This window comes from Cherax quadricarinatus, chromosome 65 (assembly GCF_038502225.1).
Source record: "Cherax quadricarinatus isolate ZL_2023a chromosome 65, ASM3850222v1, whole genome shotgun sequence".
NCBI lineage: Eukaryota > Metazoa > Arthropoda > Malacostraca > Decapoda > Parastacidae > Cherax > Cherax quadricarinatus.
In genome coordinates this window covers 7789728-7804534 of record NC_091356.1, presented here as the reverse complement: position 1 = coordinate 7804534, position 14807 = coordinate 7789728, and the positions used below count along the sequence as shown (strand labels likewise).

The following is a 14807-nucleotide window of genomic DNA, read 5'->3' as shown; positions in this document are numbered from 1 at the left end:
AGAAACAGAGGACTGTAGACAGTTATTTTGTGAGACATGGGTCCAGTGACTCTTAAGCTGGTCCTAGTGGCATTAAAATACAGAGAAGGGAAGTAACCCCAGAGAGGGCTTTGATACCTGAAGTCTTCATGGAGGGGGATTCTCCTTCCAAACAATAACCCCAACTCTCTTTGTCCTCCTCCCTATCTTCCAGATGCCATCACCAATATTCAATAAAGGTAAATATGTTTATTTAAATTTACTAATATGTTTATTTAAATTTATTAATGCACAATTGAACACCATAATTGTTGTGTGTATGTAAAACTACAGTGGACCCCCATCTTATGATATTAATCCGTTCATGAGAGCTCATCGCAAGCCGAAATTATCGTAAGGCGAATTAATTTTCCCCATAAGAAATAATGGAAATCAAATTAATCCGTTCCTGACACCCCAAAGTATGAAAAAAAAATTTTTACCACATGAAATATTAATTTTAATACACACAAACTGAAGAAGACATGCACAATTACTACTCTACTAAGAACAGAATACATGACACTTACCTTTATTGAAGATCTGGTGATGATTGATGGGATGGGAGGAGGGGAGAGTGTGGAAGTTGATATTGTTTAGAAGGGAAATCCCCTTCCATTAGGACTTGAGGTAGCAAGTCCTTTTCTGGGGTTACTTCCCTTCTTCTTTTAATGCCACTAGGACCAGCTTGAGAGTCACTGGACCTCTGTCGCACAACAAATCTGTCCATAGAGCTCTGTACCTCCCGTTCCTTTAAGACTTTCCTAAAATGGGCCATAACATTGTCACTGTACAGGTTGCCAACACGACTTGTAGTAGCTGTGTCAGGGTGATTTTTCATCTGCAAAGGTTTGCAGTTCAACCCACTCTGCACACATTTCCTTAATCTTTGAAGTAGGCAACTTCCTCAATTTCTCTCTCCCCTCCTCTGAAGCAGTTTCCTCAGGTCTGGCCTCTTGCTGTTGAAGATGATCTTGCAGCTCTTCAGTGATTAGTTCTTCATTGTCCTCCTCCACCAGCTCTTCCACATCCTCCCCACTAACCTCCAACCCCAAGGACTTCCCCAATGCCACAATGGATTCCACAACTGGCATATGCTTCTCAGGGTTAGTCTCAAACCCTTCAAAATCCCTTTCTTCTACACATTCTGGCCACAGTTTCTTCCAAGCAGAGTTCAAGGTCCTCTTAGTCACTCCCTCTCAAGCCTTACCTATAAGGTTTAGAGTCAATCGAGTGTCTGAGGTCACTTTTGAAACATAGCTTTTGTGTGGTTTTTTGAAGTTTGAAATGACCTGCTGCTCCATGGGCTGCAGGAGAGGAGTGGTATTAGGAGGCAAAAACTTGACCTTAATGAAGCTCATGTCCCCAGAAAGTCATTCTGCCAAGTCTGAAGAATGACCAGGAGCATTGTCTAATACCAGGAGGCACTCAAGGTCCAATTTCTTTTCCATTAGGTAATTTTTCACATTGGGGGCAAATGCATGGTGTAACCAGTCACAGAAAAGGTCCCTAGTGACCCATGCCTTACTGTTTGCCCTCCACATCACACACAAATTAGCCTTGAGGACACTGTTTTGCCTGAATGCTCTGGGAGTTTCAGAGTGATACACCAATAAAGGCTTCACTTTGCAATCACCACTAGCATTAGCACACATCAGAAGAGTAAGCCTGTCTTTCATAGGCTTATGCCCTGGGAGTGCCTTTTCCTCCTGAGTAATGTAGGTCCTGCTTGGCATTTTCTTCCAAAACAGGCCTGTTTCATCGCAATTAAACACTTGTTCAGGTTTCAATTCTTCACTGTCTATGTACTCCTTGAATTCCTTCACATATTTTTCAGCCGCTTTTTGGTCCGAACCGGCAGCCTCACAGTGCCTTATCACACTATGTATGCCACTACAATTCTTAAATCTCTCAAACCAACCTTTGCTGGCCTTAAATTCACTCACATCACCACTAGTTGCAGGCATTTTTCTAATTAAAACGTCATGAAACTTACTAGCCTTTTCACATATGATCGCTTGAGAGATGCTAGATGCTATCTCCTGCTATCTGTTTCTTATTTATCCACACCAATAAGTCTCTCAACATCTTCTATCACTTGCGATCTCTGTTTCGAAAACAAACTTGCACCTTTTGCAAGAACAGCTCCCTTGACTGCCGTTTTGTTGGCCAAGATAGTAGCGATGGTTGATTGGGGTTTGGTATACAGCCTGGCCAGCTCTGAGACACGCACTCCACTTTCGTACTTCGCTATTATCTCTTTCTTCATTTCCATAGTAATTTTCACCCTTTTTACCACAGGGTTAGCACTAGAAGCTTTCTTGGGGCCCATGGTAACTTATTTTGCAGCTACAAGCACTAAAAACACTGTGATAATATGAAATGTACCGAATGTATGCTTAGATGCGACCGCACTGGCTGGCTTGTAAACACTGGCACACACGGGGCAGCTGAGGCCACGCGTGGGACGTGTCCCAGACGAATCACGTGAGGCGAGTTTTTTATCGTGAGGCGAGGCAAAATTTTTGCGTTCAAATGCTTCGTATGGCGGATTTAACGTAATGTGATGCGTTTGTAAGGCAGGGGTCCACTGTATAAATAATCTCCATAAAATGTATATTTTTTGTGAATATTTTTGAGTTTCTGGAACAGATTAATTGTATTTCCATTATTTCTTATGGGAAATATTGCTTTGCTTTTCTGACTTTTCGAATTTGGAACTAGCTCCTGAAACGGATTAAGTTCGATATTTGAGGTTCCATTGTATATATATATATGTTAGATAAACTTAAAGTCTTGATATAACTCCACCTGAATCTTATTATGCACATTATAGCTCTATGTAACAAGACATTGCTTTACATTTATACAGCACATTACCTCAAGGATTGCTGTGGGTGACCTTGGTATTCTGTTTGGAATGACAATTTTCTCACTGCTGAGTTGTGATGAAGATGCCACATCATGACAAAAAGTGCTGAGGAGGTGACAGAAAATAAATGATTATGGTATAAAACAACACACTATAATAAGAATGCAGAGTTTTAACCCTTTCAGGGTCCAAGGCCAAAATCTGAAGTCACGCACCAGTGTCCAAGAAATTTTGAAAAAAAAAATTTTTTTTTCTTACAGAATTAAAGAGCATATTTTTGTGAAGGTAATAAAACAAAAAAAATTAGAATCTGATCAGTACTTACCGAGATACAGTGCGAAGAAGTTTGTAGAAAATGATGTGGTGGCGGCAACATTGACGAATTCCACATACGCGTATTATATTATTTTGTTGTTTTAGTTGTTTTTTTCTTTTCTTTTCCAATTTTTTTCTATTCCTACTAACATTTGGGGCCTGAGAGACCAATACTGTATATAATTGATATATATATACTCACTGTATTGAACACAATAACCGCACTAAAGTTATTATCATATTATTGTTTACCACTGTTGTTTATTACAATAAACATGCACAAATATTGTATAATACTAATGTTCTATCATATATTTACATATTTACAATCACTGGACATGGTTTTAGAACTGCTGGAGCTTGTGGAACTCCTTGAAACAAGGCACCATGCACAGAGGCACCTTACATTCCTCACACATAAACCGAGTGTCTTTGCGTCTTTGTTGCCGTCGTTTTGTTTGTGCACAGACAATGCATCTCTTCTGAGCAAATTTCTTTTGAGTTGAAGGAAGCTGTATTATGAAATGATCACCTTCTCTCCTCAAACGCTTGGGTATATTGTGATGAATTCGAGGACCATGTTGTATTGCAGGTGTTGTTACCTGGTACATCATTATGAGTTGTCTGACAACAGACAAACAAAATTCACCATACGGTGGTCTGTTACCAGTCTTTATTTGGTACATATTATATGCATTCAGCATTGAAATGTCCATGAGATGGAAGAAAAGTTTCATGTACCACTTGTAACTCTTACGAACACAGTCAACAAAACCAATCTGCATGTCACACTTGTCAACCAAGCGCATGTTTTGTGTATAATCAATCACTGTCACTGGTTTTCGAATACGTTCATTAGTCACTCGATCAACTTTGCCACTGTCTTGCATTTCATTACGGTGAATGGTTGTCAACAATGTGACATCTCGTTTGTCATGCCACTGTAATGCCATGATGTCATTGGCAGTAAACACCTGCACGTCATCACCACGAACACCTGCATTGAGCCTGGGCATATGTTTACGATTAGAACGCACTGTGCCACACACATCTGTCTTGTTTACTCGCATAAAATCACTGAGTAATGGGCTTGTGTACCAGTTATCGGTATATAATGTATGGCCCTTACCAAGATAAGGTGCCATCATGTTTCTCACTACATCACCTGATATACCCAATAACATCTTGGTATCTTTCAATGTTTTACTACCCGTGTATACAACAATATCCAACACCAGGCCACTGTCACAATCACAGAGTACAAACAATTTTATACCAAAGCGGTTCCTCTTGCTCGGTATATACTGCTTGAATGACAGTCTACCTTTGAACAAAATCAAAGACTCGTCAATTACAAGATTCTTGAATGGATAAAAGTATATCCTGAACTTTTGTTTGAGATACATGAAAACATTTCTAATCTTGTATAACCTGTCACTTCTGTCAGGCCTGGTTTTGTCAGAGAAGTGCAACATACGTAACAGTAAGATAAACCTGTTCACTGGTATTATTTCACTGAAGGATGGGGTACAAATTAGCCGATCTGTGGACCAGTATGCTTTTATATTATGCTTATAGACGTGAGGCATAAGCATTATTGTTGCAAAAAGCAAATACATTTCTGCAACAGTCGTCTCTTTCCACCTGTGTAGTCTTGACTGTGGTGATAAGATCGTATTTGCCATGGTGTACTGAAAATACTTATTACGTTTCCTGACAATAATTTCCATCAATGGCTGGTCAAAGAATAATTCAAAGAATTCCAGTTCATTGGCCGTGGTTACAAGGGGACAGGTAGGTAGAATTCCACTTTGAGAGTCATCAAAGTGGTGAGGGCTGGGAACAAAATTGGGATTTTGCTGCCAATCCCAGATACGGTTTGCTGGTGGATACTGGACATCATAGGCTGGTTGTACGGGTGGTTGTGGCGGGCTGGTGGGTGACGCTCCTCTTTGTCCTTGAACTGACGAGTCAGCAGCGTGGGTCCCCGCGTGGCACAGCGAGTCACGCATGGCGGTGCCACTACCACCACCAGCCCCACTAACACCATCCACTGATGTCTGTGGCCCATCCATGCCAAGTGTAGCCACATCATCCTCACTATCACTACCTAAAACGGGTGTAGGGCCACGGGATGTACTCCGGGATGTACTCCGGGATGTACTCCGGGATGTACTCCGTCCCCTGGGCACAGCATAGGGTACACTACCCGAGTGCATGCGGCGGCGAACATACCGACGCTTCACTGGTGAATATGTTTCCTCACTATCACTACTCGAATGATCGTCGAGCGCAATAAAATCACAATCCACGTCAGAATCATCGTCATTACTGAAGTCAGAGGCCAGGCCACGGGAAAATATTAGTTTTCTCTTACGTTTAGGAACACCCGACCGTGAGTCACGAGTGCCCACACCAGAGGTAGAAGGTCGAGGATCGTCGGGGTTTTCTGCACTATTATCGATATCCTGGTCATTATTTTCGGTCACTAACTTATCAAAGCCGTAGAATTCGTCTTCATTTCCACTTCCATCTGTGTCAGAACTATCAGACAGGAAGAGGAGAGTCCCAATTTTCCGGGGAGTGAGAGCTGACTTGCGACGAGGCATGGTGAACAAGGGTGACTGAGCCGGTGTTCCCACAATGCTATGCAGGCGCCTAGATTTTTTGTTTACGGCGCACACCCACGGCGCAGACCCATTCTCTCATATGTAGGCCTATGAGCGCTTTCGCGCTAAATTTGACGGCGCTAGAATTTTGGCGTAGATCTACGGTTTGGACACTCACCGACCAGCCGTAGATCTACGGGACGGACCCTGAAAGGGTTAATAATAATAATAATAATAATAATAATAATAATAATAATAATAATAATAATAATAAAAATAATAAAAATAATAATAATAATTATTATTATTATTATTATTATTATTATTATTATTATTATTATTATTATTATTACAGTGATACCTCGCATATCCAGCCTCCCATTATCTGAAGCTCGCCAATATCCGAACAGGCCCTAGGAAAGGGCAAATTCTAAAATTATTACTGAAATATCCGAACAGCCGATCGGTTATGGCAGAAGGCCGAATCAAACTTGATGTGCGCTTTAATGTACCGGTTGGCCACTAGGAGCCACACTCTTCGCCTTCCTTTTAGCATTATTACAGCTGTGTTTTGTCCTAGCTATCTTGTGTATGGCACAAAAGAGGGACAGGAATGTGCTTACTCTAGGAAATAAAAGAGGGAAATATTGTCGCACGTGGATGCAGGTTGGTCCAAGACTGGGGAGAAAACTACAGAAGACGATGTGCTGGACTGGCTAGCGTGTGACAAAGATGACCCTGGTGTGCAATCTCTGACGGATGCAGAGAGTGCACAATCAGTGTTGCACCCGGAACATTCTGAACGTGACGACGACGGCCCAATCCCCCTCCTCCCCCTCAAGACCAAAAACTTCAGCATCAAGGGCAGGTGTTGAAACACTTTTGGAGTATTTGGAGCATCCACTGTCCACAGCCCATTTGAAAAGTTATGGTCCTGTGGTCTGTGAAATCCGGGAGGCTGTTACTCAAGCCCAGAATGTCTGGTCCCACCGCCAGACGATGGCGATACAACGGGGTACAAATGGTGATGTGATGGTACAGATGCGCATTTTTTACCCCCTCACATATCCAGAAACTCTATGTTTCCGAACCGGTCTTGGCCCATATAGTTCGGATATGTGAGGTATCACTATTATTATTATTATTATTATTATTATTATTATTATTATTATTATTATCATCATCATCATCATACAATACCTTACAAAATACAGCATTTATTGATACAGTGGACCCCGCATAACGATCAGCTCCCAACTCGACCAATTATGTAAGTTTATTTTTGTAAGTGCTTTTGTAGGTGTATTTTTAGGGGTCTGAAATGGACTAATCTAATTCACAATATTTCTTATGGGAACAAATTCGGTCTATAACGGCACCCAAACAGACTTCTGGATTGAAATAATATCGTTATGCGGGGGTCCACTGTATTATAAGTTTGCATAGTGAGGTACTACTGCAACTGTAGTTGTAATTTGAGTTATAAATCATTATTAGTAAATGGAAAACAGGATAAAAATAGTAAATACAGATAACAGTCAGAATTGCAACAGGAATTTTTTTACCCTAAATATAATTATTTTGCATTCTGAATTTAATAATTACAAAAAGTAATGTTTTATGATAGCCTTTGACTAGGGTATCCTTATAATTCTTCAAATGAAACTTAAGTCATTTTTGGTTCTAATTGTTTTATAAGAAATCAGACCAGCATTATTTGGCAACCCTATCAAAGTAATATTTTACAAGTCAAAAAATTTGATCCATTGATGATTATTATTATTATTATTATTATTATTATTATTATTATTATTATTATTATTATTATTATTATTATTATTATTATAGGAGAAGCACTAAACCCCTATGGATTATACATCACCTATGGAAATGGGAGGCAATCAGGTTCGATCCATGTGAGGGGAGAAGGGGACAAGTTCAATTCCTTGGATCAAGAGTTCCTCACCACAGTGTCCCAAGGCTAAGTTGGCAACACTCTCACCTCACACACTGAGTGTCCATGGTTCAATCCCCAACATGAGTGGAAACGAGCATATTTCCATACACCTGCTGTCCCTTTTCATCTAGCAGAAAGTAGGTCCCTGGGTGTTAGTCAACTGGTGTGGGTCGCATCCTGGGGAACAAGACTGAAGGGCCCCCAGTGGAAATAGGACAGACAGTCTTCGATGGCACACTGACTTTCTTGTGTTATCCTGGGTGGCTAACCCTGTGGGTTAAAATTCCAAACAAATCTTTATCTTGCCTTATCAAGGAACCATCCATGATTCTTGATCCAATAACTTGGATCAAGAATCAATCACTAATATGAAGGTACTCCACAGGAGAGTGATGAGGATATCATCAAGTGTTCAACAGTGGTTCCAGTAGCTATGGTAGCTACTGGTAGCTAGTTACTCTTATACGTATAGAGATTACCATTTTAGACAGCATATCACACAAATTTAGTGCTAGATAACACCATCTCTTTTTTATTTATATTTTATTAGTTTATATAATACAACAGACATACAGTACATGTATAGGATTATGAGTTTATATATACAACTCTCAATTTAAAGACTGGGAAATATGGGACATAATCCACTGGGCCAATTCAGAAACAATAAACAAAGTTTATTCATTACAGAATTATTAGTTATCATTACAGTAAGGGAAAACAATCTAATCTCTGTTAGGTAAAAGGACATGTGAAACTAATGTGACTTTTATTGTGGCAAAGTTTCACTCTCCAGGAGCGTTGTCAAGCCATTATCAGTTTGATAAAACTCCTGGAGGGCAAAACATTGCCACAATAAAATGTAACATTGGTTGCATGTGTCCTTTTTCCTAAGTAAGTGAGTTTTTTCAGGTACAGGTACACATAAATACACTTACATAAATTATCATACATAGCAGCATATGTGTAGATTATCTAGAATAACCCAAAACATTCAAAGTGACTTTTAGCCGTGCTGTCGGTAATTCTACCAACATTATCACAATCTAATCTCTACAATGGATATAGCCCCACTCCATAAAGGTGGCAGCAAAGCATTAGCTAAGAACTATAGACCAATAGCTCTGACGTCTCACATCATAAAAATCTTTGAAAGATCGCTAAGAAGCAGGATTGCAAATCATCTGGATTCCCAAAATCTGCACAATCCAGGGCAACATGGGTTCAGGGCAGGTCGCTCCTGCCTCTCACAACTACTGGATCACTATGATATGGCCTTGGATGCACTGGAAGAAAATCAGAATGCAGATGTAATATACACAGACTTTGCAAAAGCGTTTGACAAATGCAATCATGGCGTAATAGCGCACAAAATATGTGCTAAAGGAATAACTGGGAAAGTGGATAGATGAATCTTCAACTTCCTAACAAATCGAACACAAAGAGTAGTGGTCAACAGAGTTAAATCGGAGGTTGCCATAGTGAAGAGCTCTGTTCCACAAGGCACAGTACTTGCCCCATCTTATTCCTCATCCTCATATCAGACATAGACAGAGATATACACCACAGCACCGTATCATCCTTTGCGGATGATACTAGGATCTGCATGAGGCTGTCATCTGCTGAGGACGCGGTTAACCTCCAAGAAGATATAAACAAAGTTTTCCAGTGGGCAACGGAAAACAAAACGATGTTCAACGAGGACAAATTCCAACTACTCCGTTATGGAAAACTGGAGGAGATAATAACTAGAGCAAAGTATACTACAGACTCTGGCCATACAATAGAGCGGAAAAATAATGTAAGGGACCTGGGAGTAGTAATGTCTGAGGATCTCACTTTCAAGGATCACAACAGTGCCATGATCACAAGTGCAAAGAAAATGATAGGATGGATAATGAGAACATTCAAAACAAAGAGATGCCAAGCCAATGATGATCCTTTTCAAATCACTTGTTCTCTCTAGGCTGGAATACTGCTGTACATTAACATCTCCATTCAAAGCAGGTGAAATTGCAGATCTAGAGAGTGTACAGAGATCCTTTACTGCACATATAAGTTCTGTCAAGCACCTTAACTACTGGGAACACTTGGAAGCACTTGACTTGTACTCGTTGGAATGCAGGAGAGAGAGATACATGTATATCATAATCTACACTTGGAAAATCCTGGAAGGAATGGTCCCGAATCTGCACACAGAAATCACTCCCTACGAAAGTAAAAGACTGGGCAGGCGATGTAAATTACCTCCAATTAAAAGTAGGGGCGCCATTGGTACACTAAGAGAAAACACCATAAGTGTCCGGGGCCCAAGACTGTTCAACAGCCTCCCATCAAGCATTAGGGGAATTACCAATAAACCCCTGGCTGCCTTCAAGAGAGAGCTGGACAGATACCTAAAGTCAGTGCCAGATCAGCCAGGCTGTGGCTCGTAAGTTGGACTGCGTGCCGCCAGCAGTAACAGCCTGGTTGATCAGGCCCTGATCCACCAGGAGGCCTGGTCATGGACCGGGCCGCGGGGGCGTTGATCCCCGGAATAACCTCCAGGTAACCTCCAGGTAACCAGGTACCCATCACAATCACAGTAAACAGCAACGCGCTCCCCAGCCACCTTTATCCCATTAAATCAAGGGTGTACTGCAATATTTTATTAATTTTGGTAGATTTACTGACAATATGTTAAGTAAAAGGACACAAGTGCAACTAATTTTACATTTTATTGTAGCAACGTATTGCTCTCCAGGAGCTTTATAAAACCATTACAAACAATACATGGACACAGAGGGTATATATAGGCTTAGAGTATGGTGTAATACTAGTGGTAGTACTAGTAGTAATATTAGTTATATTACTACTACTGCTACTACTACTACCACTACTACTACTACTGCTACTATCACTAGTATTACACGTCACTCTAAGCCTATACTATATACCCTCTGTGTCCATGTATTGTTTGCAACGGCTTGATAAAGCTCCTGGAGAGCGAAACGTTGCAACAATAAAATGTCACATTAGTTGCATTAGTGTCCTTTTACCTAACAATATAATTTTAGTATTACTCAGAGTTTAAATCTGCCCAAACTGTTAGGCATAACTATGGCCTTTCCCTTGTAAGATATACTATATAGTTACACTATTATTGTAACTTATTTATCTATATGTGGAAGTAAGTTTATATAAAGTCAATATAATTTGTTTCCAGTGCATTCACATAGCACCTTGGTAATCAGGTTTGATCCAGGGAAGGAGAGGGTAGCTCCAATTCCTTGCATCAAAAGCCTTCCACCAGCATGGTGCACAAACTCTGATGGGTAATTATCGTAAGTGGTTTAAGCAATAAACCCGTGGGGTTATACTGTGTCATGAGAATCGGAAGCAAAATAAGGTTTGTTGGGATTTTTAACCCCGGAGGGTTAGCCACCCAGGATAACCCAAGAAAGTCAGTGCGTCATCGAGGACTGTCTAACTTATTTCCATTGGGTTCCTCAATCTTGTCCCCCAGGATGCGACCCACACCACAAGACTAACACCCAGGTACCCATTTGCTGCTAGGTGAACAGGACAACAGGTGTAAGGAAACGTGTAGAAATGTTTCCACCTGCCAGGAATCAAACCAGGGCCCTCCGTGTGTGAAGCGAGAGTTTAAGCCACCAGGCCACCGTCGAGGAATGTCTGTCTTATTTCCATTGACCCTTCAATCTTGTCCCCCAGGATGCCACCCACACCATCAACTAACACGCAGGTGCCTCCTTACTGCTAGGTGAACAGTGACTGCAGGTGTAAGGTGACTAACACCCTGGTACCTACTGATTGCTAGGTGAACAGGGACAGCAGGTGTAAGGTGACAAACACCCTGTCACCTACTGATTGCTAGGTGAACAGGGACAGCAGGTGTAAGGTGACAAACACCCTGTCGCCTACTGATTGCTAGGTGAACAGGGACAGCAGGTGTAAGGTGACTAACATCCTGGTACCTACTGATTGCTAGGTGAACAGGGACAGCAGGTGTAAGGTGACTAACATCCTGGTACCTACTGATTGCTAGGTGAACAGGGACAGCAGGTGTAAGGTGACTAACACCCTGGTACCTACTGATTGCCAGGTGAACAGGGACAGCAGGTGTAAGGTGACTAACACCCTGGTACCTACTGATTGCCAGGTGAACAGGGACAGCAGGTGTAAGGTGACTAACACCCTGGTACCTACTGATTGCTAGGTGAACAGGGACAGCAGGTGTAAGGTGACAAACACCCTGTCACCTACTGATTGCTAGGTGAACAGGGACAGCAGGTGTAAGGTGACAAACACCCTGTCGCCTACTGATTGCTAGGTGAACAGGGACAGCAGGTGTAAGGTGACTAACATCCTGGTACCTACTGATTGCTAGGTGAACAGGGACAGCAGGTGTAAGGTGACTAACATCCTGGTACCTACTGATTGCTAGGTGAACAGGGACAGCAGGTGTAAGGTGACTAACACCCTGGTACCTACTGATTGCTAGGTGAACAGGGACAGCAGGTGTAAGGTGACTAACACCTTGGCACCTACTGATTGCTAGGTGAACAGGGACAGCAGGTGTAAGGTGACTAACACCCTGGTACCTACTGATTGCTAGGTGAACAGGGACAGCAGGTGTAAGGTGACTAACACCCTGGTACCTACTGATTGCTAGGTGAACAGGGACAGCAGGTGTAAGGTGACTAACACCCTGGTACCTACTGATTGCTAGGTGAACAGGGACAGCAGGTGTAAGGTGACTAACACCTTGGCACCTACTGATTGCTAGGTGAACAGGGACAGCAGGTGTAAGGTGACTAACACCCTGGCACCTACTGATTGCTAGGTGAACAGGGACAGCAGGTGTAAGGTGACTAACACCCTGGTACCTACTGATTGCTAGGTGAACAGGGACAGCAGGTGTAAGGGGACTAACACCTTGGCACCTACTGATTGCTAGGTGAACAGGGACAGCAGGTGTAAGGTGACTAACACCCTGGTACCTCCTGATTGCTAGGTGAACAGGGACAGCAGGTGTAAGGGGACTAACACCCTGGTACCTCCTGATTGCTAGGTGAACAGGGACAGCAGGTGAAAGGAAACATTCCCAGCGTTTTCACCCGTGCCGGGGATTGAACCACGAACACTCAGTGTGTGAGGCGAAAGCATTGCCAGCCTTGGATCAAAAGCCCCTCACCAGCATCAAGAAACCTCCAGTGGAAAAGTTTCAAGAGTAATAATACCTTTTCAGAAATCTCTGAAGCAATTTCACTGGTTTCCTGCCGAGTAGAGTACCAGCCATGTTTGTTTGTTAGGTATATAAGTGACACCGGCAGCTCGCACCGTATTGAACCCGACTTCCCGATGATAAGTACGGTGTACACTCAATGGCCCTATAAACACCAACAAGAAAAAAAGATAATAATAACATAATAATAATATCTTTATTTACTACAAGTACATGTACAAGGTATACAGACCATAGCTGACATCAATGATATACTACTATATAGAAAGCCGCTTGTTATGCTGAGCATTTCGGGCAAATTAGGTCAGTTTTGTCCCATGATGCGACCCACACCATTCCACTAATACCCAGGTACCTATTTTACTGATGGGTGAACATAGACAACCGGTGTAAAGGAACACGCTCAATGTTTCTACCCTCGCTGGGATTAGAACGCAGACATTCTCCGTGTGAAGCGAGAGCTTTAGCCACCAGTTTATTCAGGTATACCTGGAGTTTACCTGGAGAGAGTTTCGGGGGTCAACGCCCCCGCGGCCCGGTCTGTGACCAGGCCTCCTGGTGGATCAGCGCCTGATCAACCAGGCTGTTGCTGCTGGCTGCACGCAAACCAACGTACGAGCCACAGCCCGGCTGATCAGGAACTGACTTTAGGTGCTTGTCCAGTGCCAGCTTGAAGACTGCCAGGGGTCTGTTGGTAATCCCCCTTATGTGTGCTGGGAGGCAGTTGAACAGTCTCGGGCCCCTGACACTTATTGCATGGTCTCTTAACGTGCTAGTGACACCCCTGTTGTTAGGTAAGACACATATGCAACAGTTAGGTATCTTTATTTCGAAACGTTTCACCTACACAGTAGGCTTCTTCAGTCGAGTACAGAGAAGTTGATAGAAGCAGAAGAGACTTGAAGACGATGTAATCAGTCCATCACCCTTAAAGTTTTGAGGTGGTCAGTCCCTCAGTCTGGAGAAGAGTATTGTTCCATTGTCTGAAACAATATTGTTTCAGACAATGGAACAATACTCTTCTCCAGACTGAGGGACTGACCACCTCAAAACTTTAAGGGTGATGGACTGATTACATCGTCTTCAAGTCTAACTGTTGTCTGAAACGATATTGTTTCAGACAATGGAACAATACTCTTCTCCAGACTGAGGGACTGACCACCTCAAAACTTTAAGGGTGATGGACTGATTACATCGTCTTCAAGTCTCTTCTGCTTCTATCAACTTCTCTGTACTCGACTGAAAAAGCCTACTGTGTAGGCGAAACGTTTCGAAATAAAGATACCTAACTGTTGCATATGTGTCTTACCTAACAATCTGTCGGTATTTTATACCATTTTATTGTTCACAGATTATCATACATAGCAGCATATATGTAAAGTACCTAGGATAACCCAAAAAAGTCAGACGGAATGACTTATTTCCATTGGGGTCCTTTTAAGTAAGTGGAAATAAATGGTATAAAATACCAACACATTGGAAAAATAAACACATAAACAGTATATTGTAATCCTTTATTGACAACGTTTCGCCCACACAGTGGGTTTTATCAAGTCACAAACAGATTTGTAGATGAATGGTTCAGAGAACCGACATGTTGATAAATTAGACACGTGTGCAACGTTTCGCCACACAGTGGCTTCATCAGTCCATACAAAGGAGAATCTTGAAGAACAGGAGGAGAATGAGGTAATCAGTCCCTCAACCTTGAGTCGATGTGGTCAGTACAACTAACCCATCTCTTTGGGAAGGACCTACTGCCACTGGGGAATCCCGCCTACCAGTGAC

General features: G+C 42.1%; 1 protein-coding gene across 1 annotated transcript in view; it reads right to left on the bottom strand.

Annotated features, from left to right (window-relative positions):
• LOC128700594 (small ribosomal subunit protein mS39) overlaps positions 1 to 13114 on the bottom strand; it is a 63684-nt gene extending 50570 nt beyond the window's left edge. The window contains exons 1-2 of the mRNA XM_070098917.1: positions 13015 to 13114; positions 2899 to 2995 (exon numbers count right to left, since the gene is read on the bottom strand). Coding sequence (XP_069955018.1) covers positions 2899 to 2995; positions 13015 to 13073 — 156 coding nt within the window. The 5' untranslated portion in view covers positions 13074 to 13114. The remainder of the gene's footprint in view (positions 1 to 2898; positions 2996 to 13014) is intronic.
• Between the last annotated feature and the right edge of the window lie 1693 nt (positions 13115 to 14807).